The 25349-nt window shown below is 39.4% G+C and overlaps 1 protein-coding gene across 1 annotated transcript in view; it reads right to left on the bottom strand.

Annotated features, from left to right (window-relative positions):
- LOC124787832 (vacuolar protein sorting-associated protein 13D) overlaps positions 1-25349 on the bottom strand; it is a 557316-nt gene that overhangs the window by 119663 nt on the left and 412304 nt on the right. The window contains exon 54 of the mRNA XM_047254770.1: positions 13175-13545. Within this exon, the coding sequence (XP_047110726.1) occupies positions 13175-13545 (371 nt within the window). The remainder of the gene's footprint in view (positions 1-13174; positions 13546-25349) is intronic.

Genomic DNA, 25349 nt, shown 5'->3' with positions numbered 1-25349 from the left:
GAAGCGGCTAAATGGGTAGCGGGGGCTGTGTGGAAGAGTCTGGGCGGTTTTCTACGTTAGAGGGCCTCACGAAGCCACAGAAAGGGCATTGGTCTAAAAGGGGGCAGGTAAAACACAGTACAGTAGTTGTAGCAACAATCGATATTGTAGTTGTAAATTGCTGTAGCTGTGTTGGGAAAGAATCGGAGCTCCAAGCCCTACGAGAAAGCACTGAATCTCAAATACTTATAGGTATGGAAAGCTGGCTAAAGCCGGAAATAAGTTCAGCCGAAATTATTTCAAACTGCCTAATACTGTTCAGAAAGGATTGATTAAATACAGTTGGTGGCTTTTATTGCTCATGAAAACCACACATTGCAAGTTGTATCACCATCCATTGAGACCTTCACAGGTTGTGGTCCAGATTGCTGTACACACTGGTACCTCTAATACCCAGTAGCAATTCCACTTGCATTGATGCATGCCTGTATTCGTCTGGCATACTATCCACAGTGTTCATCCAGATTGTCCCACTCCTCAACGGCAATTTGGTGTAGATCCCTCAGAGTGGTTGGTGAGTGATGTCGTCCATAAACAGCCCTTTTCAATCCATCCAGTGCATGTTTGATTGGGTTCATGTCTGGAGAACATGCTGGCCACTCTAGTTGAGTTATGCCGTTATCCTGAAGGAAGTCATTCACAAGTTGTGCACAATTGCGGCACAAATTGTCGTCCATGAAGACAAATGCCTAGCCAGTATGCTGCTGATAGGGTTGCACTATCCGTCGGAGGATGGATTTACATATCATACAGCAGTAACATTGCCTTCCATGACCACCAGTGGTGTATGTCGGCCCCATCTAATGACATCCCAAAACAGCAGGAAACCTCCACCTTAATGCACTCGCTGTACAGTGTATCTAAGGCGTTCATCCTGACCAGGTTGCCTCCAAACATGGCTCCAACGAATGTCTGGTTGAAGGCATATGTGACCCTCATTGGTGTAGAGAACGTGATGCCAATCCTGAGTGGTCCATTCAGCACGTTGCTGGGCCCATCTGTACCGAACTGCATGGTGTCGTGGTTGCAAAGATGGACCTCGCTATGGATGTCATGAGTGAATTTGCGCATCATGAAGCCTATTTCGCACAGTCTGAGTTGTAACACGATGTCCTGTGGCTGCACAAAAAGCATTATTCAACTTGGTGGCGTTGCTGTCAGGATTCCTCTGAGCCATAATCCGTAGGTAGCGGTCATCCACTGCAGTAGTAGCACTTGGGCAGCCTGAGTGAGGCATGTCATCGACAGTTCCTGTCTCTCTGTATCTCCTCCATGTCTGAACAACATCGCTTTGGTTCACTCGAAAACACCTGGACACTTGGACACTTCCCTTGTTGAGAGCCCTTCCTGGCACAAAGTAACAATGCAGATGTGATCAAACCGTGGTACTGACCATCTAGACATGGTTGAACACACAAGACACACACAAGACAACACAAGCCATGTATCTGCTTCCTGGTGGAATAACTGGAACTCATCGGCTGTCGGACCCCCTCTGTCTAATAGGCGCTGTTCATGCATGGTTGTTTACACCTCTGGGCAGGTTTGGTGACATCTCTGAGCAGTCAAAGGGACTATGCCTGTGATACAATATCCACAGTCAACATCTATCTTCAGGAGTTCTATGAAACTTGGTGGTGCAAAACGTTTTTTGATGTGTGTAGTTACTGAACACTCCAAAGATAACTAGAGTCTCATTTCAAATAGGTACCCCACTCATACAATTATAGTCAGTGGTGACATCAATCTACTCTCAATACGCTGAAAAAATTATGCATTTAAAGCCGGTGGCAGACACAAAATGTCATTCAAAATTGTACTGAATGCTTTCTCAGAAAATTACTTTGAACAATTAGTTCATGAGCCCACTCTATGTGTAAATGATTGCGAAAGCACACTTGATCTCTTAGCAACAAATAATCCTTGACAAATAGGGAGTTTCACGACAGATACAGGAATTAGCGACCACAAGGCAGTTGCTGCTAGGCTGAATACCGTAACACTCACAACCATCAAAAAGAAATGCAAAGTACAGCTATTTAAAAAAGCTGACAAAAATGCTCTTAACGCCTTTTTCAGAGACAGTCTCCACTTCTTCCAACGTGATCATGCAATTGTAGAAAATATGTGGAATGATTGCAAAGAGACGGTATTGACAGCAATTGTGAGATATATACCACATAAATTAATAAGTGATGGCACTGATCCCCATGGTACACAAAATACGACAATCGCTGTTGTAAAAGCAACGAAAAAAGCATGCCAAATTTAAAAGAACTCAAAATCCCGAAGATTGGCAAAGTTTTGCAGAAGTTTGAAATACAACGCGTGCCTCAATGCGAGATGATTTTAATAATTTCCTCAACGAAACACTGTCTCAGAATCTGGCAGAAAACCCAAAGAGATTCTGGTCATACATAAAGCACACCAGTGGCAAGACACAATCAATACCTTCACTGCATGATAAGAATGGTGAAGTCACTGATGACAGTGCCACTAAAGCAGAGTTATTAAACATGGTTTTCTCAAACCCCACCAATGAATATGAAGTAAATATTCCTGAATTACAATTAACAAAAACTGCCATGATAAGAAAAATAGAAGCAGATATCCTCGGTGTAGCAATGCAACGTAAATCACTTAATAAGGGCAAGGCCTGCGGTCCAGATTGTATAGCAGTCAGGTTCCTTTCAGAGTATGTTGATACAATAACTCCATATTTAGCAATTATATACAACCACTCGCTCATAGAAAGATCCGTACCTAAAAACTCGAAAACCGCCCAAGTCACACAAATACCCAAAAAGGGAAATAGGAGTAATCCACTGAATTACAGGCCCATATCACTAATGTCGATTTGCAGTATGGTTTTGGAACATATACGGTGTTCAAACATTATGAATTATCTCAAAGAAAATGATTTATTGACACATACTCAGCATGGATTCAGAAAATATTGTTCTTGTGAAACACAACTAGCTCTTTATACTCAAGAAGTAATGAGTGCTATCAGCAGGGGATGTCAAACAGATTCCACATTTATAATTTTTCCAGAAGGCTTTTGACACTGTTCCTCAAAACGTCTTCTAACCAAACTGCATGCCTATGGAATATCACCACAGTTGTGCGACTGGATTCGTGATTTCCTGTCAGAAAGGAATTCATAGTAATAGACGGAAAGTCACTGAGTAAAACAGAAGTAATATCCGGCATTCCCCAAGGAAGTGTTATAGGCCTTCTATTGTTCCAGATCTACATTAATGACATAGGAGACAATCTGAGTAGCTGTCTTAGATTGTTTGCAGATGATGCTGTCATTTACCATCTTGTAAAGTCATCAGAATTGCAAAATGATTTATATAAGATATCTGTATGGTGTGAAAAGTGGCAATTAATCCTGAATAAAGAAAAGTGTGAAGTTATTCACACGAGTACTAAAATAAATCCATTAAATTTCGATTACGTGATAATTCACACAATTCTGAAGGCTGTAAATTCAACTAAATACTTAGGGATTACAATTACAAATAGCTTTAATTGGAACGATCACGTAGATAATGTTGTGGGTAGAGCAAACCAAAAACTGTGATTCATTGGCACAACACTCAGAAGGTGTAACATGTCTACTAAAGAGATTGCTTACAACATGCTTGTCTGCCATATCCTAGAGTATTTTTGTGCGGTGTGTGATCCGCATCAGGCGGGACTGATGGATGACATCAAAAAAGTACAAAGAACGGAAGCTCATTTTGTATTATCATGACTTAGGGAAGATAGTGCCAAAGACATGATATGTGAATTAGAGTGGCAATCATTAAAACAAAGGCATTTTTTGTTGCGACGGGATCTTCTCATGAAATTTCAATCTCGAGTTTTCTCCTCCAATTGCGAAAACATTCTGTTGGCACCCACCTACATAGGGAGAAATGATGATCACAATAAAATTAGAGAAATCAGAGCACGCACAGAAAAATTTAAGTGTTCATTTTTCCCACGCGCTGTTCGAGAGTGGAAGGGTAGAGAGACAGCTTGAAGGTGGTTCACTGAACCCTCTGCAGGCACTTTATTGTGAATAGCAGAGTAATCATGTAGATGTAGATGTAAATGTAAATGAAGTGCCCTCTGTCATCCACTTCACAGTGGTTTGCAGAGTATGGAAGTACATGTAGAAGTAGAATGTCAGCAATGCTCAACTACGAAAAATCAATGCCCAGATGAGCAACAGTACATTAAGATGAAATGAGATCAACCTGCATGTGCAGTTCATTGAGCTGCAAAGAAACATTTGTAGCTTCTTCAGAAACATGAATAATCAATTATAGTTACACTGCAGCAAAACTGGACATTTTGTGAACATGTAAAACAACTTGCTGTTAATTCAACAAAGGTCTATGACATTAAAAATGTTAATTGTCTTCAAATGCTTATTCACAATTCTAAGAATGTGTTATCAACCAGGAGTATTTAATTACAAAAACAGGCTCAAGTTCCAAAAAAACCGAAAGACATACGACAGATCACATTTCCCCAGAGGCAATGGTTACTCTAAATATGAAAATAGTTATAGCAGATGTAGTCAGTTTCCATTATTCACGTAAAGTTTCTACAATATCACACAATTTGGAAAGAAATGACCAAGGCATATGAGTCACTTCTCTGAATATTACGAAACCTATGAAAAATTTAAAGATCTATTGCTTTCTGCCTCTTTATGTGATGAGGAGGAGGAAGAAGAGAAGAAGAAAATGTAGTAACAATTTCTATCTTTACTGATAATAAATAACATTATCACTAAGTGATCTGTAGCACACATAGTAGAATGGGATCCATATATCTAATACAGCATGAAGATTTGGATAAAATGACAACTTTTTTGACTTAGTCTCCAATGGTAGTGTTAGCCAACAGCTCACCATAGTGTATGCTGAATTGTATATGGGTATATTTCGCAAGTATATTTTTCTGGTATTGAGATAAATGGAAGACAGCCAAGTACCATAACATATAGTTAGACAAACTACAAGAAACAGGCGAATAAAAGCTCTTTACAAGATAACTGAAATATGAAATTGTTGCCCTAAACAATGTGAGTTTAATAAGCAGCATATTCGTCCATCAAATTCTTGATCAAGGGAAAGGAAATGGACCACATATGGTGTAGCAATTAAATTGAGCAAGTACAGGAGGGGGGGGGGGGGGGGGGAGGCACACTTACACTATGAACTGCATCATAAGGGATGTATGTAAAGCCTAATCCATCTGCAATTGAACACCATAACAGGTACACAAATTTATGGAACCACAATTCAGAGTCAGCCATGCCATTATTTGGTAAAGAAACTAATCTACCTTCACAATGTAACAAAAATTCTTCTCTTATAGTTGTTATTAACAAGCATGCATCTGTAAATGATCACTGCAGCAGTACAAACAAGTGGTATGATAATTCTGGGATCTTCTAAGATGAATATCTGATACTACTATAATATCATAGAGTTTAGTGTATGTAGTGGTATTCCAAAGGCCAAACAAAGATGATACAAGAAGTATACTTATGGATGGGAAGGATTAGAGAATGAAAAGATCCATGGTACACAATTAGAAGAAATTATAAAAAGTGGAGAAAGTTTAAATCTGCATAATTTTGAGGCAATGGTGTTGGATGAGTCACCAAATTACACACATACTTTAAAAGCAACAATTTTCATTGTGCTTTGTTGCAAAGCATATTTTATGGTTTATAACTGGGAGCTTTCAATTTACACAACTAGTGTTCTGTTTATTCGTACTGCCAATTTATGCAAATCATCCCTGCATACAAAGCTGTATAGTTTTCCTATGTGAGGAATTTCACACATCGCCTTTCTATAATAATGCAAATTTCACCACTGACTGAACTGAAACAGAGTCACTGACCATGTGGCTGGGTGTATGCTTTCAAGTGGATACAAGGAACAAGTTTTGAAAATGTGCAGTAAGCTTGGTTACAGCCAGGACAACTAAGAGGAACAGTATGTATTCTATGGTGATCATAAAAGGTCAATTCCCAGTTCAACAGGAACATCAGAATAGAAATGTCATACTTGTGTGTAATCTCTTCTCTTAAGTAGCAATGATACTGAATTTTTAAGGACAGTGGAAACATCCATATGACACTCATTATGAAGTAGTAAGTGTCCACTTGTGTTGGGCAAGCAATCATTTACTTACAGTTTCGCCTAAGACTACTGAGCAGCTTGAGGTTTGTAATAAAAATAGAAAATTCGTTTTCTGGTAGCAAATAAAAAAGAAAAGAAAACAGAAACAAGAACCTTCAGTTCTAACCATTACTGTATTGCTTGAAAAACATGCAGCACATTATTGATAAAAAAATGGTGTGGTACGAGGTCCGTTCAAAAGATTCTGGAACATTTGTAATTTAACACCAATAGTATGTTGGAGTAAAATGCAGTTGGCACCCCTACACAAGCCTGTGTCTAATGTGTAATTCAGTTCTGAATTGAGTAGAATGCCACGTAGCACAGTTTGCGAATATCGACATGGCAGTGTTAGAGGAGCAACATGCCTGCATTATATTTTATGTGAAAGTCAAAAAAACCTTTATAGAGACCCACCAAATGAGGCACAGAGCCTACAGTGATGAGTGCTTTTAAGCCATACTCAGCATTACAAATGGTTCACATGGTTTCAAAATGGCAGGACGGAAGTTAAAGATTATCCTCAATTCATATCATCCCTTCAATGTCTACCAATAACGCTCATGTCAGGAACATCAACGAAACTGTTCATGCCAGTTGAAGACTGTCCAACAGATTGCATCAGAATGTAACATTTCAGCTGGATCATATCACGAAATCCTGAAACAGAATCTTGGAATACATCGTGTTGCCACCAAGTTTGTCCAACAGATCATGAGTCAAGACCTGAAAGACCTTCACCTCCTAATCTGTGAAAGCTTTTGGATCACACAAATGAGAATGAGATGTTCCTTAAGAGAATCATAACTGCTGATGAGACGTGAATCTATGGTTATGATGTTGAGAACAAGGTTCAATCTTCACAACAGGTCAGGAAAGGTTCTCAAAGACCAAAAAAAGCTTGTCAGATCAGGTCACATGTCAAAACCCATGCTGATAGTTTTCTTTGACTTTGAAGAATTAGTTCACCATGAATTCATGCCACAGGGACAAACTGTCAATCAATGGGACGTATTGCGACACCTGCGAGAAAATGTGAGACGGAAACTGCCTGAAATTTGGTGGGACAAGTCATGGCTCTTGCATGATGATAATGCACCCACATATTCATCACTGTCGACGAGTGACTAATCCACAAAAAACAAAATGACTGTGCCGCCTCATCCTCCATACTCTCCATACCTGGTGCCTGTGGACTTTTTTTATTTCTAAAGTTGAAAACCCCATTGAAAGGACAAAGATTTGTAATGTCAATTGAGTTAAAAGAAAATTCACAGATGGTGCTTTGCATGAACCTGCAAGAGGCTTACCCAGACTGCTTCTGGAAGTGGTGTTGGAAGCAGTGTATCAATTGTGAAGGAGAGCATTGCGAAGGAGACCATGCACAACAAGTAAAAGGTAAGTGAAGAAAAATTTTGTGGACAAAGTTTCAGACGTTTTTGAACAATCTCACATCAGCGAATGAGTACCTTATTTTCCCTTTCCTCATTCTCTCATTCTGAAGAGAGCTTGTAAAGTAGCAGGTAGTCATTTTTTGTTTAATAGAGTAAAACCTTGGTAATTCAAGCCCCAGCAATTTGAACCCCCGTTTAATTTGAGGTTGGTGATGGATGACAACTACATTAGAAAAAATCAAAAGAAAATCACGCATAAAATCGAAAATATGCAGGGAGTGGATGTAATCAGTGGCTGAGCTGCACGTGCATACATTGTTTACAATCATGCACACTTTAGCCATTTTTGTTGTTTCACTTGCTGCCAGCTGGCCAGTGTCTGCTCTGGCTCAGTTTTGTCAGGCCATGTTTAGTATTTATTATTGTTCCTACCTTATTTTGCCAATATCAGCTTTGACTCTTCAAAACACAAGAAGACATTTGCTTCTTTGGAAAAGAAAGTTTTAGCATTGTAAAGATTGGAAAGTGAGGAGACTATAAAAAAGATAGTCGCAGAGTTGGATGTAGGCAAAGTAACAGTAAGTGACTGGTGACACAACACAGCCAAACTAGAGCACTCATATTCTACCAAAGCATCTTGTTCTTCTAAAAAACATCAAAATTTACAGATCATAAAATCATGAAAACATCAGATTATGAAAACACTAGCAAAGCCTTTTATTTGTTGTTTACTCAACAGTGAGCTATAAGAGGTCCAATAAGTGGTCAGATGATTCAGGAGAAAGCGTTTTTATTTAGAAAAGAATTGGAAGAAGAAGGAGAAGAAAGTTTTTCTGCTATTTCTGGCTGGCTGCATTGGTAGAAGCAAAGATATGGGTGGGCCAGTTTGAACTCTGCACTGAAAAATTATCTGCTAACAGTGGAGCTGTCAAACTGATCCAAGAAAAAATACAAAATATAGTAAATCAGAAAAATCTGTCATTTTATCAAGCTGATAATTGTAATGACATACGACTCAATCATAGAATGCTTCCTACTCAAATGCTAGCAGCTAGAAATGAATCCTCTGCTACAAGTTATAAGAAATCAAAAGATAGAATAACGATCCTAGCTTGTAGTAATATCTTTGGGGGTCACAAATTGTCATTTTTGTTAATTGGTAAGTCTGCCAAAAAAAAGAGCTTTCAAAAATATACAGATGACAATCTTACCAGTTTTGTATAAGAATAAAAAAAGTGCCAAGATGGATATTTCAATTTTTTAGCAGTGGCTTTTTGACACATTTGTGCCAGAAGAAAAAAAACTTAACAAACAAAAAATTAATGCTCAAGTGGCTCCTTACTCTAGACAATGCAGGATGTCACCCCAAAGCTGACGAACTTCACAGCGGATATGTTTACTCATTTGTTTTATCTCCCAATACTGTTAGCCTCATGCAGCCAATGGACCAAGGAATGTTGGTGTATTTGAGGGGAAAAAAAGTGTTAGCCCAAGTTGTTGCAATCTCTTCTGCTCTCAATATAAAATGAGCCCAAATCACTAGAAGCTGCCTCGGGCGAGAGGGAATTGAGGGATGTTGTCTATTGTATTGCACAAGCCTGGGATTATTTAAAACCAGAAACATTTAAAAAAAGTCTTGTAAAATATGATAATGAAACTAAAATACATCATTAAAGCAAAACAAACATTCTGTCAGAACAAAATGACAATGAACAGTTGTTAGATCTTATTCGACATCTCTGCTGACTGATAATGAAGTGCAAATGTGGCTGAACTAAGATGATCAGTATGAAATGACCAATAGTACAACTGAGGAAATGGCAAACAAAGGAAACCAATTCTAATGATGAAAAGGAAGATGACAATGTTGGTGCCAACAAAGTGAGTCACAGTGATGGGATGGTGGCATTAAAATTAGCACTGCACTATATGCAGAACGAGAATGTGGCAACATCAGCTGGCTTTATGCTTCTAAGAAGATGGCAGGACAATGTTACTAAGAGCAAACAGTCTTCACAAAAACAAAACACTGTTGATTATCAACAACCTCTAGAGTTGCAGACAGGCACAATGAAAAGACTGTTAAACATTACTGCTTTCAAACACGGCATTCTTAAGCAAAGGAAACACACACATTCACAAAAACAAGCGCACCTCAAGTACACATAACCACTACAATTGGCAACTCCTACCAGAGGCTTTGGTCGCATGTTATAATGTCTAACAGTCTATTTGTTGTGCCCATCTGCAACTCAGTGGGTCATCTTTATGGTGAGTACCAATCTATTCTTTTCCTAATATTGTCGATTTTCCAACCTGGAGTTTCCACTGTTTGAAAAACTGTTGATTATTTTTCCAAAAATAAAATATGTACAGTAGAAACAATTGTAAACTAGTTCATGTAATATGTATGTATTTAACATACAATGTTTGAGTTTCTACTAGCATATTATTTCTAAAATAAACTAAGTAATACATTAACGATGAAACAACTTTGTTTTTTGTACTAATACTGTGAACATCAACTTCTGAATCTTTTTCAAATAAAAGAATTTTAAAATTGACAGTCTTCATGTTATTTGAGTTTTCACAAATTTGAGCTCTATTTGGCTCCAATTATCTTGAATTAGCAAGTTTTTACTCTACTAAGACTGATGAGCAAATTCAAGAACTTCAAGTTTGTACTTTATTCCATTCATGGTCTTATTACATACTTCTTTTGTCACAGAGGAGCAGCACTCTACCAGCCTTACAGAAAAGAAGGCAATGTGAAGCTGTTCACATATTAACTGATACTCTGTACAGCTGGCAGCCAAGCAGTGCCAGAGGATACAGCTGCCTTAGTTCACTTGGCTTCCATTTCATCTCCCAATAGTTAACTGTAGTCAGAACCCACAGTTGTGAAGAAGACAGGTAGATAGATTAGACGTACTTTAGTTCCATAGATCCAAAATGAGGATATCATCAAGAATGTAGAACATGTCATGAAACAAGACTACATAATACATATTTACAGAGAGAGAGAGAGAGAGAGAGAGAGAGAGAGAGAGAGAGAGAGAGAGAGAGAGAGAGGGTGGGGGGTAGAGCTTCTCCAGATCCTATGTGAAATGGCACTCATAGATGCAGAACAAGCAAAAAAATTTAACATTTTAATTTAAGACCCTAATAACATAATTGTCACAAAATAAGTAAATGTATAATACACTGTGGTGCATATGACAATATGATAACAGATTACTGTATGAATTTTGAACTTATTGTTGGTACTATTTTGCATAATAAAACAAAAAAGTGTTAAAAAAAACGCATGACTTAATTTAAATAACAGAAAAATGGGTCTAGCAGTGATTTGATCTTAGGTCAAAATGTTTTACGGTAGCAGCTGAGTCTACAGAGTAATACCGAAGCACCACTGAGCACGATACAGATACCAGGTATACAGAATGTTAAGTAACTAGGAAAGTGAGAGAAATCCTTATTGAAAATTCTTAGCAGGCTCAGAATTAAAAAATCAGTTTATTGGTCTGGGACTATCTGATTATGATGTTACTCTAGCACTCTAGGATAACACATCTATTTCAAAAGAAGTAAAAAATTAGGTGTAACCTCTAATCTGAATCAAATAACAGCAAGTGGGAGGAGAAATTGATCACTTAACAGAAATTCATTAATGGGGGAGATTTTTGATATCGTTCATTTTGTAAAGAGCTAACATTTTGTAAAAATGTAACATAAACAAACATTGTCCATCACAATGTCCTCCTTTATTGCTCCATAATAAAACAAGACCACAGACAGCCACCAAAACCACAAGAATGAAAATGTCAGTTGCAGTGGCATAAGCCTACAAGGAAGCGTTACAAAATCTTGTGTACTATTGCGATAAATGTTTTAGTATTTTATTTTTTTTAATAAGTCGACCTTACACACCTTTGAACAATTGTTCCTTTCTCCTGATCTCCCTGGGGAATATACAGCAAGTGGATAATCACACAAGGGTCATTCAATAATGAAAGAGACAAATTGGTCTGGAGAAAAAAGAATTTATTTTTACAAAACAATACTTTTTCTACTTTCCAATATAATCCCCTTCAAAGTTTATGCACTTGTTCCATTGGACTACAAGATTTTTTATTCCAGCTGCAAAGAACTCATTATCTTGATGTTTGAACCAATTTCCCTCGTTGTCCTGGAACCTCTTCCCACATAATGCCTCCTTCAGCGCACCAAACAAATTGAAATTACTAGGTGCTAAACCAGGGTTGTAAGGGGGATGAGGCAGTACTTCCCAGCCCATTTTGTCGATGGTTTCATGGGTTAGTTGAGCAGTATCAGAACGTGCGTTGTCTTGCTGGAGAATCACACCTCTCCTCTTAGATCCACAACTTCTCCCTCTCATGGCTGGCTTCACCCTGTTTAAAAGCAGATCCAAGTAGTATTGGCTGTTCATTGAACGCTGCTCTTCGAGGACCGTCAGTATCCCAAAAAAACTGTCAGCATGACTTTTCCTGCCAATACTTGAGTTTTTAATTTTTTCTCGACAGGTGAGTTGGTGAGCTTCCACTCCACGCTTTGTCTTTTTTCTTCTGGTTCATAATAGTGAACCCAAGTCCCATCACAAATTAAAATTTTGTTGAGGAAGTGCTCATCTTCTCTTTTCATAGCATTCCTTTAGCTCTGTGCACACTATCAACATTGTTTCCTTGTGTAGCCGTACCAACTCCTTTGGGAGCCATCTTGCGCATGTTTTGCGGTACTTCAGCTTGTTGCAGATAATGTTATGAACTGTACCAGTACTAACTTGAACCTTATCAACTATCATTTCCACAGTCACACAGTGGCCGGCATGAATAATGTCATCAACGCGACTTTCAAGTGGGGGAGTTGAAACTGCAACTGGTCGGCCAGAACGGTGTTCATCAGTCACAGAGTTGCAACTATTTTTGAACTGCTCTACCAACTTGTAAAAATTTGCACAATTCATACAACCTTCACCATAAACATTAGACATTCTGCAGTATATATTCACTGGTTATTTGCCTTCAGCAAGTAAAAAATGAATAACAGAACGTTGTTCAACTACTGTGGATGTTTCCAGCAGACTTTCCATCTTGAAATGTATTTTTGAGGTTATAAACAAAACAATGTTGATACATCAGCTGATCAGAGCTCATCCTAGTGATGCCAACTTAAAGCCATAAAAGTACCAAACTTGCCCTACTAACAGTTTTCCCCCCAGACCAAATTGTCTCTTTAATTATTGAATAACCCTCATATTTTCATTACCATTGAAACTGTCATTAACAGCATTATATTTAATGTAAGCGGCAGTATAAAAGATGCACAAATTGTCTTGCTGAAACTTCTTTGAATGTGTGTAACTAATGCCTGTCTTCTAGAAATACGGTCAACACAATCATTCCATTGCAGTTTTAATGACTGCTGTTTAGATCAAAGGTAAGACCCAATTTTTCTGGAGCACAGACCTCACAACACTGGTCCTTCATTACGGAGACTTGACATTTAAAGTAAATGGTACTTTACCTTGCCGTAAACCAAAGAAGCCATCCTTAGCTTGAACACACATGTTATAATGAGCACAGCAGAGACGTCCTTCAGCAGTAAATCTCCACGTTTGCGTAGACTGACGGCGGGCATCTGGACGTCGTAACACTAGAGGGACATATTGGAGTGGCTGAGGAGCTGGTCCAGCTATATCTAAGACAAGACCACCACTGCCAGATTGATCATGTGGTGGTGAGCTTCCTTCATGCTGCAGCAAGCCCTCACTTGACATCCGCCAAAGCTGAGATCTTACTCCATGCTCTTTTTGAGCTAACGTAACACGGTTACTTCCAGGTAACACCTCCAGAACAAGCTGCTGGCCTCTGACATCTAATGGATCACCGTGAACACTGGTGGCAAAGAAGCAATGATAATGTTTACTGGTTGACTAGAAATACTGAAAAATAGTTACACAGATTTTTAATGGCAAACAGGAAAATACCAAACCATGATAATTTTGAATAGAATCAATATTGCCTAGGTGAGGAGAAAGCAGATATTTTCTCTTTCAATTTTGGTTAAAAAACTGATTTCTTGAATAACTGACATTAAATGCGTTTTGTCCACGAAAATCTGAGACCCAAAATCTGTCGCATACACAACCTGAACTACTTTTCAGATTTTGGAGAACTGTGGTCAATGACAATAACGAATATGAGATGCAACTGATTACCAGCTTTTGATATTAATAATTATTTGTTTCAAAGCACAGTAATTGGAAAATGAAAGAAGCAAAAACAGCAAAAAATGCTAGTGGAAGCTATCTCACATTTGAAGCTCCTAATATAAAACTTAACAGAAAAACTCAGTACAAGCAACTGATTAATGAACTGCATAAATATTAAGTGTCCAAAATGATGGTAGTATCTGGCTTTGTGAGCATCAAGTCAAATGGAATATAGGGACTGTAGGCAAGCGGCACATTGGATTATCACAAAATCAAGATAATTCAAACAGAATCAAAACATAAAATCAATTACCAAATGAGTATTTAAAAAATGATGAACAGGGAAAGGAGACTCAAAGGAAAGAAAAAGAGGAGAGAAAACACAGGAAACAAAGATTTTAACAAAAGAGACTCATGGAAAGGTTGACTAAGGGGAGCAGCAGAAAAAAGCCTACTGTGTTCTGTAGGACCAAATTGAGGAGCAAATCTCCATGGTCATGAAACATGTCAGTACATGAAATTACAACTGAAAGGTAATAACAGATAAAATAAAATGTATGTGAATCATAAAAAATGTCAAGCTACAAGCTTATGAAAATGCAATCAACAATATAACACAGGAATCGGCTTATTTTTTCAAGGAGTTCCTCAACAGAACCGAAAGAGTGACCCATGAGGAAACTCTTCAGTTTGGATTTGAAAGTGCATGGATTACTGCTAAGATTTTTGAACTCTTGTGGTAGCTTATTGATAATGAATGCAGCAGAATAGTGAATGCCTTTTGGCATGAGTCAAGGAAGTACGATCCAAATGCAGATTGGATTTCTGTCTAGTAGTAACTGAGCAAAAGCTGCTAATTCTTGGGAATAAGGTGATATCATTTACAAGAAACAACAGTAAAGAATATACATATTGTCAGGCCAATGTTAGAATACTCTGACTAATAAACAGGGGTCGACAAGAGGTTTACAAACTTACACCACCTAGTGCCCGAACTGTCCACTTCTGAGCCAAAGATACCATTTGAGAATGGAAAGAGTTACCCCAAAATTTAATATCATATGTCTTAAGTGAATGAAAATATGCAAAGTAGACTACTTTCCATGTCGAACTATCACTCACTTCAAATACTATTTTAACAGTAAAAACAGCAGCATTAAGTCTTTGAACAAGTTCCTGAATGTGGACTTTACATGACAGTTTACTATCTGAACACTGACAGCAGTTTCCTATCTATCTGAACACTATTTGAAACAGTTCCAACATTGAACACAACATCCTTCATTACCAAGCTAATGTCATCAGTAAACAGAAATATTTTAGAATCACATGTACCAATAGAGCACACACCATTTATATAAATAAGGAAAAGGAGTGACTCCAGCACTGATCCCTGGAGCACACCCTCCACCTCTATTTAACCATACCCCATTCAGACCCCACAACACAGCCATTCTCAGTACTGTAGAGAATGACCTTTTGCTGTCTGTTCTTAAAGCAGGAGATGAACCAATTGTGAGCTACTCACTGTATTCTATACCGGTCCAACTTCTGGAGCAATATTTTGTGATCAACACAATCAAATGCTTTAGTTAAATCAAAAAAGATGCCTATTGATCGAAAACTTTTATGTAATCAATCCAGTATCTCACAGAGGAAAGTAGCATTTTCAGCTGTTAAATCACTTGTAAAACCAAACTATACATCTGATAGCAAATTGTGTGATATAAAATGATCAATTATCCTTACATACATAGCCTTTTCAAAAACATTAGCAAACAATGGTGCCTACGTTATTTCTTTCTATAAAGCAGCTTTACTACTGAGTACTTAAATCATTCAGAAAACTGACCATTCCTAAAGGAAAAATTACAAATATGGCTAAGTACAGGGCTGATATGTGCAGCACAGTACTTTAAAATTCTGTCAGATGCTCCATCATATCCATGAGCGTCTTTAGTCTTCAGTGACTTAACTACTAACTTCTCAGTATCACAGAGGATTAATTCAGACATCAGTCTCGGAAAGGCATTTTCCAAGATAGTTATATGATTCCCTGTGGAAATTAAGTTTTTATTTAATTCACCAGCAATGTTCAGAAAGTGATTCTTAAATACTGTACATATGTCTGACTTATCAATGAGAGAAACATTTTTACTACATACTGACTTAATGTCCTCGACCTTGGCACTGCTGACCAAACACTTCCTTCATGATATTTTTATCCCACTAGTCAGCTACCCAGGCTGCCTTTTACTGCTAGTACTCCGTTTAGAATGTTCTAATGGAAAGAAACTTTAAATAGCATGAGAAATGTGTTAAGGAAAGCATTATATTCCTCATCTACGTTATCAGCACTATAAACAACCTGCCACTCTTGTTCCTTAACGAGGTTTAAAAAGCTCTCTGTTGCTACTGGATTAGCTTTTTTACATAGTTTGTAATTATATCTAACATTTTTTTGTGTACAAAAACCTTTTAGTGTTAAAATTTGTGTAGCATGGTCTGGAAGGCCGTTCACCCTTTTACTAACAGAATGTCCACCTAGTAATGAAGAAGGAATAAAAATGTTATCTATGGCTGTACTACTGTTCCCATGCATCCCGGTTGGAAAAAACACAGTCTGCATCACATTATATGTATTTAGGAGATTTCCAACATCCTTTTTCTTACACAGTCACATATAAAATTAATTCTGAAGTCTTCACAATAACTAATTTTTGGTAATTCCTATAAAGTGAAGCAAGAACCCTCTATAGCTTGAGCAGCTCTGAAGTCTGAGTTAGGAGATCTACAAACTACAACAATTAGAATTTTAGTTTCACTAATTTTGCTGCCCCTGCACAACATTCAAACACCTGTTCAGTGCAGTGCTGTGATATGTCTACAGACTCAAATGAAATACTGTTTTTTTGCATACAAGGCTACTCCCCCCCCCCCCTTCTGCAAAGAACTCACTGAAAAACAGCCTCCTAATGAAAATCTGAAATCCTGGTAAAGGTCTCTGAATTGTCAATTAATTTAAATGGCGCTCTGGTATACTAATAATGTCGGAGTCAACATCTATAAGCAGTTCACAAACTTTATCTCTAATAACTCTTATATTTTGATGAAACATGCTAATTCCTTAACTACTTGGATACCTGACCTCCTCTGAAGTTGTTTTTTTTTTTGTTAGACACACTTCCTTCAAGTAGGAATACCTATCAGCTGACTTTAATCTTAAAAAAGGTGCACCTCTAACACCATCTACAACAGGAATTTTCCCACAGTGATCCCACCACTGCCCACTACACTGCCACATATAAGCGTTGTCAATCTCCACCTCTCATACCTATTGAGACGTAGGCCATGCCTAGGAAAAACTGATCTATTGATAGACTCAACTCGCACCACTTCAATGTGGACCAAGCCCACTACCATCTGTGCCTGCTCAAGCCCCATCTTAACACTCTTAACAGTGACATTAAGATGAGGCCGACTGTGATGCTGAAACAGTTGTACAAATGGCACATTTTCCCCCTGCGCTTGTCTCCCTCCACAACCTATCTAGTTCCTCCTTCGCATTCTGAACATGAAGGGCACAGATCTTATGCTCCTCATCCTCTATTGACTTATTTCTGCTCCAAATTCTGCATTTCCATCAGAGGAATTTTCTAGAGTGCCCACTGGCTTCCCCACTACATCCCCCCCCCCAATGAAAATACTTTGAACAACCCTCACACCATAACCGACTACTCACAAACCTATGACAAAGCACACACTTCCCATTCATGGTGAAATGTTAGCAGTTACTGAAAAAACTAAATGCTTATGTGACCTAAGTTCAATTACTACAGTAGAAAGATTTAAATAACTAAAAATATTGATTCTGAAATTTGCTAAAGCAACTACTTCTATTAATAGTACTAAACTACAACTAACACCAATACCACAAGAACTTCACACAATTTCTTATCTACAAGCAAAAGTTCAAGTGTCCACTAGAACACAATGGAATTAAACACACTGAATGAAACTTTTTACTTAAATGTTTCACTATAAACAGTAAAAAATTGTGGCTGAAAACTACTGTACTAAACATGACTACATGCTGAAATCCTCATTCCGTCTTCAAGATGTAATGTTTTCCCAGTATTCATGATGGTAAATGCTTTGACAATTCCAATGAAAAGGACACAGATATTTTCACTAGCTATCTTTGTTCATTCGCAGCTTGAGCTGCATCTATCAAGAAGGGCTCACCATGGAAATACTAGACCTTCATCTTCCTTCATTCTTCCACAACCAAAGCTGATACTTTTATCTTTTTTTTTTTATTATTATTATGCTGTCCAACTACTAACAATTTCCAAGGTCAGTGTTGTTAGTTCTCAAATTAGCACACATGAAGGTACTGATTTGAATAAAAGAGTGTTTTTGTTATGACTGCACTCGTGCAAAATCAGTTGTCAACTCTAGTTGCAGAATGGGTTTAATTATATGGTGTTTCAAAGTAGTCCCCACACATGCTTAATCAGATAAACAGCAATAGTGTGCTATTATAATATTATGGGTTTTGGATTATTTAACACAAAGAGAAATTCATCAAAACTTTGTGAAGGTTTGTGCAGAGTGTGATCTTTAATTTTCAATAAATGGACAGCTGAATTAAAATGTATCTGTTCTCTTGGAGCAAGTTTATGTGGAAGCATTCTCAAAACTGCAATCACAAACGAAAACAAAGAGAAACAAAATTTGGTACTGAGCAATCAGTGATTAAAGGTATATGAAACAACTGAAGCCATTTGCAATTTAGGTACTAATGTTAATGTATGTAAAACCTAAAGCTTAGCTCATTTCATGTACAATACAGAAAGTGAAACCAACAAATAACTAGCAGATCTCAAACAAGTCACAGTTAATAACAAAAATCATAATACTATAACTGAAACACTATACAAGACATTTAAAAGAGGCATTAACATGAAAAAAAAACTATGTGAATGCAGTGAATAATGCCATCTCTAAGGGGAAGAATGCAAGATACACTGCACTGACTGACAGCAGATGGATATCGGATAAGATAGCACAATGGGTGAGTAAACATAAAATTAACAAAGGATTCCAAGTCATGAACACACTAAGAAACAAATTAAAGCATAATATAACAAGTGACAAACATAGCAAAATTTTGAGCTTGGGAGTGTACAAATTCAAGTACAGAAGCAAAGAAAAGGAATACATCAGTCAAACCGACAGAAACTCCTTTACACAATGTAAAGAATGGACTTAAAAACTGAGTCATGGAGCACCATATAGCAAGCATATAAATGCCACTGGGAATGCTAATGTATGGCACCCAATCTGGTTTAAAAGTTCCATATCTGGAATAGAAAATTGCTCTACTCAACATTTTGGAAGACATTCAAATACACGCCAACCAAAAAAATAACTATTTGAATTCCTCAAATGAACAATGTAAGTTCCACTGCAGTACCTATCTTGATATCTTTAGAGATCTGTGGTAACAGAGCACTTATGCATATTATCTTCATGCAAGATAGCCCATCATAAATGCCTGTACCTTTATTACAAGAATTGTGGTTACCGTTGATGGCATCTTTGTGGCCTGGCAATGTCTACACACGCTGATGGACTGCCTCTTCCACCACCTGGTCCACTACTACTGTCACTAACACTCAGCCTGACCTCATCCAACTACTGACATCAACTGGACTCTTTGCTAGTGATGGAACAACCAACTGGAAACAAGTAATTCAGCTGGTTGTTGGAAAACAATTGACGCATTCAGTTGTAGTTTTACGTGTCAGTTGAATTATTCATTCACTCTTTCACATGAAACCAGTCTGTGGGAGCAATTGAATGAAAACATCTGCCACAGATGTACCTTTGCATATTGATTGAATTATTCATTCTTTCTTTTCAAATGAAAATAGTCGGTAGTTTTTCCTGTCAGTTGAGCCATGTATTTATTACCTCAAATGAAACCACTCATTGTAGTTTTAGCCGAGTGAGTTTTCCATTTATTCTGACTGAAACCAGTGTGTAGTGCTTTCATTTACACCTCCAGATATGAAAGCATCCCTACCCTTACAAGTTAGTGAACACACCTCAAGGAGTATACCAAAGTTAAATCCTGCATTATACTTGTTCATTTAATTATGTATTGAATGGAATAATTTTTCATTTCCTAATTTAAAATTGATTCATATATTGTGGATTCAAGTGTTCCAGGTGCCATTAATAAACAACTATTAAGGCCAACATATTGCTGATTTAGCCCCCCCCAATCGCCGACCCTAAACAAAAACTCCAAAAACCCCAAACATCTGGGTCAAATCAGATTATTGTCCTAGACACACACAGTCCATAGATGAAAAGGCAGCCAACGGCCATGAAGAACTGCAGGGAGTGGGGACTTGATAGGAGGGAATGTTTCCACACTTGCATTTCAGTGATGACAATGCCTGTGGGTGCACATGTCCTACAAATCAGTAGATATAAATCACAAATGACACTAACGAGCATTTGTGACAGCACATTACAGAGGCATCAGTGTTCAAATGTAGTACTCATTTGCAGTCAGAAACATGAACATAAATTAAGACATGTTTAATACAGCTTAATGAGCAACAGTCAAATAACATTTTGAATCTTCAGCTGCCTGGCAGATGGGGCATCATCGTGGTGTACGCAACTGCTGATTTTCAGTGGCTTCTCATTGTCTCCATAAATAAGTAAGGAAAATGCAGTGTGTTCCAAAATGATCTTTACAACTTTTTTCATATAATGAGTTTCAGAAATGGAGAGAGGTAGGAATGTGCGGTTTGTGGCATAATGTTCATAAACACCTAAGCTTCTAGTAGCCACTAATAGGCTCAATGTGTTAAGGAGACGATATTTTCTAGACCTAAATTCAGGAAACATTAAAAATTTTGATATTGCAAAAATGTCTTAATTAAATTTGTTACAAAAAGTACATTAATTTATACAGAACAAACACCACACACGTTTATACAATAAGGCGAGATGGGCAATGACCTCTTCAGTGAAAAAGTACACCAGGTTTGAACTCTTACAGGAATCGGTGAAATGCTCCAAGTAATGAGGATAACAGGCAAGAGACACTACAACAGTAGTGTGTGGACAAGTTGACAATTTGAATCTGATTTCAGGTGGGTTAGGAGAGTCCATGCAGTTGCAATGACCACCGTGTCTGGATGGCTTAGTGGTCAAAGGATCTGCCCATTAAGCATGACACTGGGTTTGAATGCCAGTTAGGCACAAATTTTCAACTTTACCCATTGATTTCAATCATTGCCTGCTTGCAGACAGTGTCACTGATTTATTTGTGTCTTAATTCAAAATGGCTGCTGGATTAAAATGGGGGCTGCTCTTTCAGAAATGTCTAAAACAACAGACACCATATATATATATATATATAAAAAGAAAGATGATGAAACTTACCAAACAAAAGCGCTGGCAGGTCGATAGACACACAAACATACACACAAAATTCTAGCTTTCGCAACCAATGGTTGCCTCGTCAGGAAAGAGGGAAGGAGAAGGAAAGACAAAAGGATATGGGTTTTAAGGGAGAGGGTAAGGAGTCATTCCAATCCCGGGAGTGGAAAGACTTACCTTAGGGGGAAAAAAGGACAGGTATACACTCGCACACACACACATATCCATCCACACATACACAGACACAAGCAGACATTTGTAAAGGCAAAGAGTTTGGGCAGAGATGTCAGTCGGGGCGGATGTACAGAGGCAAAGATGAAGTTGAAAGACAGGTGAGGTATGAGCGGCGGCAAATTGAAATTAGAAATTAGCGGAGATTGAGGCCTGGCGGATAGCGAGAAGAAAGGATATGCTGAAGGGCAAGTTCCCATCTCCGGAGTTCTGACAGGTTGGTGTTAGTGGGAAGTATCCAGATAACCCGGACAGTGTAACACTGTGCCAAGATGTGCTGGCCGTGCACCAAGGCATGTTTAGCCACAGGGTGATCCTCATTACCAACAAACACTGTCTGCCTGTGTCCATTCATGCGAATGGACAGTTTGTTGCTGGTCATTCCCACACAGAACGCTTCACAGTGTAGGCAGGTCAGTTGGTAAATCACGTGGGTGCTTTCACACGTGGCTCTGCCTTTGATCGTGTACACCTTCCGGGTTACAGGACTGGAATAGGTGGTGGTGGGAGGGTGCATGGGACAGGTTTTACACCGGGGGCGGTTACAGGGGTAGGAGCCAGAGGGTAGGGAAGGTGGTTTGGGGATTTCATAGGGATGAACTAAGAGGTTGTGAAGGTTAGGTGGACGGCGGAAAGACACTCTTGGTGGAGTGGGGAGGATTTCATGAAGGATGGATCTCATTTCAGGGCAGGATTTGAGGAAGTCGTATCCCTGCTGGAGAGCCACATTCAGAATCTGATCCAGTCCCGGAAAGTATCCTGTCACAAGTGGGGCACTTTTGGGGTTCTTCTGTGGAAGGTTCCGGGTTTGAGGAGATGAGGATGTGGCTCTGGTTATTTGCTTCTGTACCAGGTCGGGAGGGTAGTTACGGGATGCAAAAGCTGTTTTCAGGTTGTTGGTGTAATGGTTCAAGGATTCCGGACTGGAGCAGATTCGTTTGCCACGAAGACCTAGGCTGTAGGGAAGGGACCGTTTGATGTGGAATGGGTGGCAGCTGTCATAATGGAGGTACTGTTGCTTGTTGGTGGGTTTAATGTGGACGGACGTGTGAAGCTGGCCATTGGACAGGTGGAGGTCAACGTCAAGGAAAGTGGCATGGGATTTGGAGTAGGACCAGGTGAATCTGATGGAACCAAAGGAGTTAAGGTTGGAGAGGAAATTCTGGAGTTCTTCTTCACTGTGAGTCCAGATCACGAAAATGTCATCAATAAATCTGTACCAAACTTCGGGTTGGCAGGCCTGGGTAACCAGGAAGGCTTCCTCTAAGCGACCCATGAATAGGTTGGCATACGAGGGGGCCATCCTGGTACCCATGGCTGTTCCCTTTAATTGTTGGTATGTCTGGCCTTCAAAAGTGAAGAAGTTGTGGGTCAGGATGAAGCTGGCTAAGGTAATGAGGAAAGAGGTTTTAGGTAGGGCGGCAGGTGATCGGCGTGAAAGGAAGTGCTCCATCGCAGCGAGGCCCTGGACATGCGGAATATTTGTGTATAAGGAAGTGGCATCAATGGTTACAAGGATGTATGCCAACCTATTCATGGGTCGCTTAGAGGAAGCCTTCCTGGTTACCCAGGCCTGCCAACCCGAAGTTTGGTACAGATTTATTGATGACATTTTCGTGATCTGGACTCACAGTGAAGAAGAACTCCAGAATTTCCTCTCCAACCTTAACTCCTTTGGTTCCATCAGATTCACCTGGTCCTACTCCAAATCCCATGCCACTTTCCTTGACGTTGACCTCCACCTGTCCAATGGCCAGCTTCACACGTCCGTCCACATTAAACCCACCAACAAGCAACAGTACCTCCATTATGACAGCTGCCACCCATTCCACATCAAACGGTCCCTTCCCTACAGCCTAGGTCTTCGTGGCAAACGAATCTGCTCCAGTCCGGAATCCTTGAACCATTACACCAACAACCTGAAAACAGCTTTTGCATCCCGTAACTACCCTCCTGACCTGGTACAGAAGCAAATAACCAGAGCCACATCCTCATCTCCTCAAACCCGGAACCTTCCACAGAAGAACCCCAAAAGTGCCCCACTTGTGACAGGATACTTTCCGGGACTGGATCAGATTCTGAATGTGGCTCTCCAGCAGGGATACGACTTCCTCAAATCCTGCCCTGAAATGAGATCCATCCTTCATGAAATCCTCCCCACTCCACCAAGAGTGTCTTTCCGCCGTCCACCTAACCTTCGCAACCTCTTAGTTCATCCCTATGAAATCCCCAAACCACCTTCCCTACCCTCTGGCTCCTACCCCTGTAACCGCCCCCAGTGTAAAACCTGTCCCATGCACCCTCCCACCACCACCTATTCCAGTCCTGTAACCCGGAAGGTGTACACGATCAAAGGCAGAGCCACGTGTGAAAGCACCCACGTGATTTACCAACTGACCTGCCTACACTGTGAAGCGTTCTATGTGGGAATGACCAGCAACAAACTGTCCATTCGCATGAATGGACACAGGCAGACAGTGTTTGTTGGTAATGAGGATCACCCTGTGGCTAAACATGCCTTGGTGCACGGCCAGCACATCTTGGCACAGTGTTACACTGTCCGGGTTATCTGGATACTTCCCACTAACACCAACCTGTCAGAACTCCGGAGATGGGAACTTGCCCTTCAGCATATCCTTTCTTCTCGCTATCCGCCAGGCCTCAATCTCCGCTAATTTCTAATTTCAATTTGCCGCCGCTCATACCTCACCTGTCTTTCAACTTCATCTTTGCCTCTGTACATCCGCCCCGACTGACATCTCTGCCCAAACTCTTTGCCTTTACAAATGTCTGCTTGTGTCTGTGTATGTGTGGATGGATATGTGTGTGTGTGCGAGTGTATACCTGTCCTTTTTTCCCCCTAAGGTAAGTCTTTCCGCTCCCGGGATTGGAATGACTCCTTACCCTCTCCCTTAAAACCCATATCCTTTTGTCTTTCCTTCTCCTTCCCTCTTTCCTGACGAGGCAACCACTGGTTGCGAAAACTAGAATTTTGTGTGTATGTTTGTGTTTGTTTGTGTGTCTATCGACCTGCCAGCGCTTTTGTTTGGTAAGTTTCATCATCTTTCTTTTTAGATATATTTTTCCCACGTGGAATATTTCCCTTTCAAGGCAATTCTATTCAAAAAATTGTAATCAAACTTAATGAGTGATTGTTCAAAAAAACAGTGCAAGGCGCTACTTGCTAACCCGAACAGTTGCGGCAGGCTGCATAAAGCTACTGGCACCAACCCCACCCAAAGAAAGTGAGGGTGGGCAGAGGATGTGCGCCATGAAATTGTCTGCACAACCTAGCCCCAGGGCAAACAGGTCCGAAAACTCCGAGCACAAGAAATTCAATAAGTGGTAAGGCACTTGGTCCAACACCAGATGCACAGCATCGGCAATAGAAAAACCAAAAGCAGCAAAGGCTTCTAACACAAACAAATTTTTAGTACTCACATCATTAAGCACCAAGTACGTAAAGGAACAGTTCTGTAATTTTTTTTTTTTTTTTTTTTTTTTTTTTTTCTCCCCTTACCAAATGTGCTTAATGAAAAGTTTGTTCTGGCCTGTAGACAACGGTCAACACAATGACAAAACAGTATGAATAACAACATTCATCAATTCCTGAAATGACTCATTGGGGGGGTGGGGGTGGGGGGGGGGGGGTTGTACCGTAGAAAATAAGAGGGGCATGAAGGAAGTGGCACTTGGTTCTCCACATCAGCTTGGCTGCCTTTTTTGTACTGTGGCTACCCCCCCCCCCCCCCCTGCCCCCTACTCTACGTGCCACAGCTGCATGCTGTC

The sequence above is a fragment of the Schistocerca piceifrons genome, chromosome 3 (genome assembly GCF_021461385.2).
Source record: "Schistocerca piceifrons isolate TAMUIC-IGC-003096 chromosome 3, iqSchPice1.1, whole genome shotgun sequence".
NCBI classification, from domain to species: domain Eukaryota; kingdom Metazoa; phylum Arthropoda; class Insecta; order Orthoptera; family Acrididae; genus Schistocerca; species Schistocerca piceifrons.
Note: the sequence above shows the minus strand (reverse complement) of the source record. Positions and strands in the feature narration are given on the sequence as shown.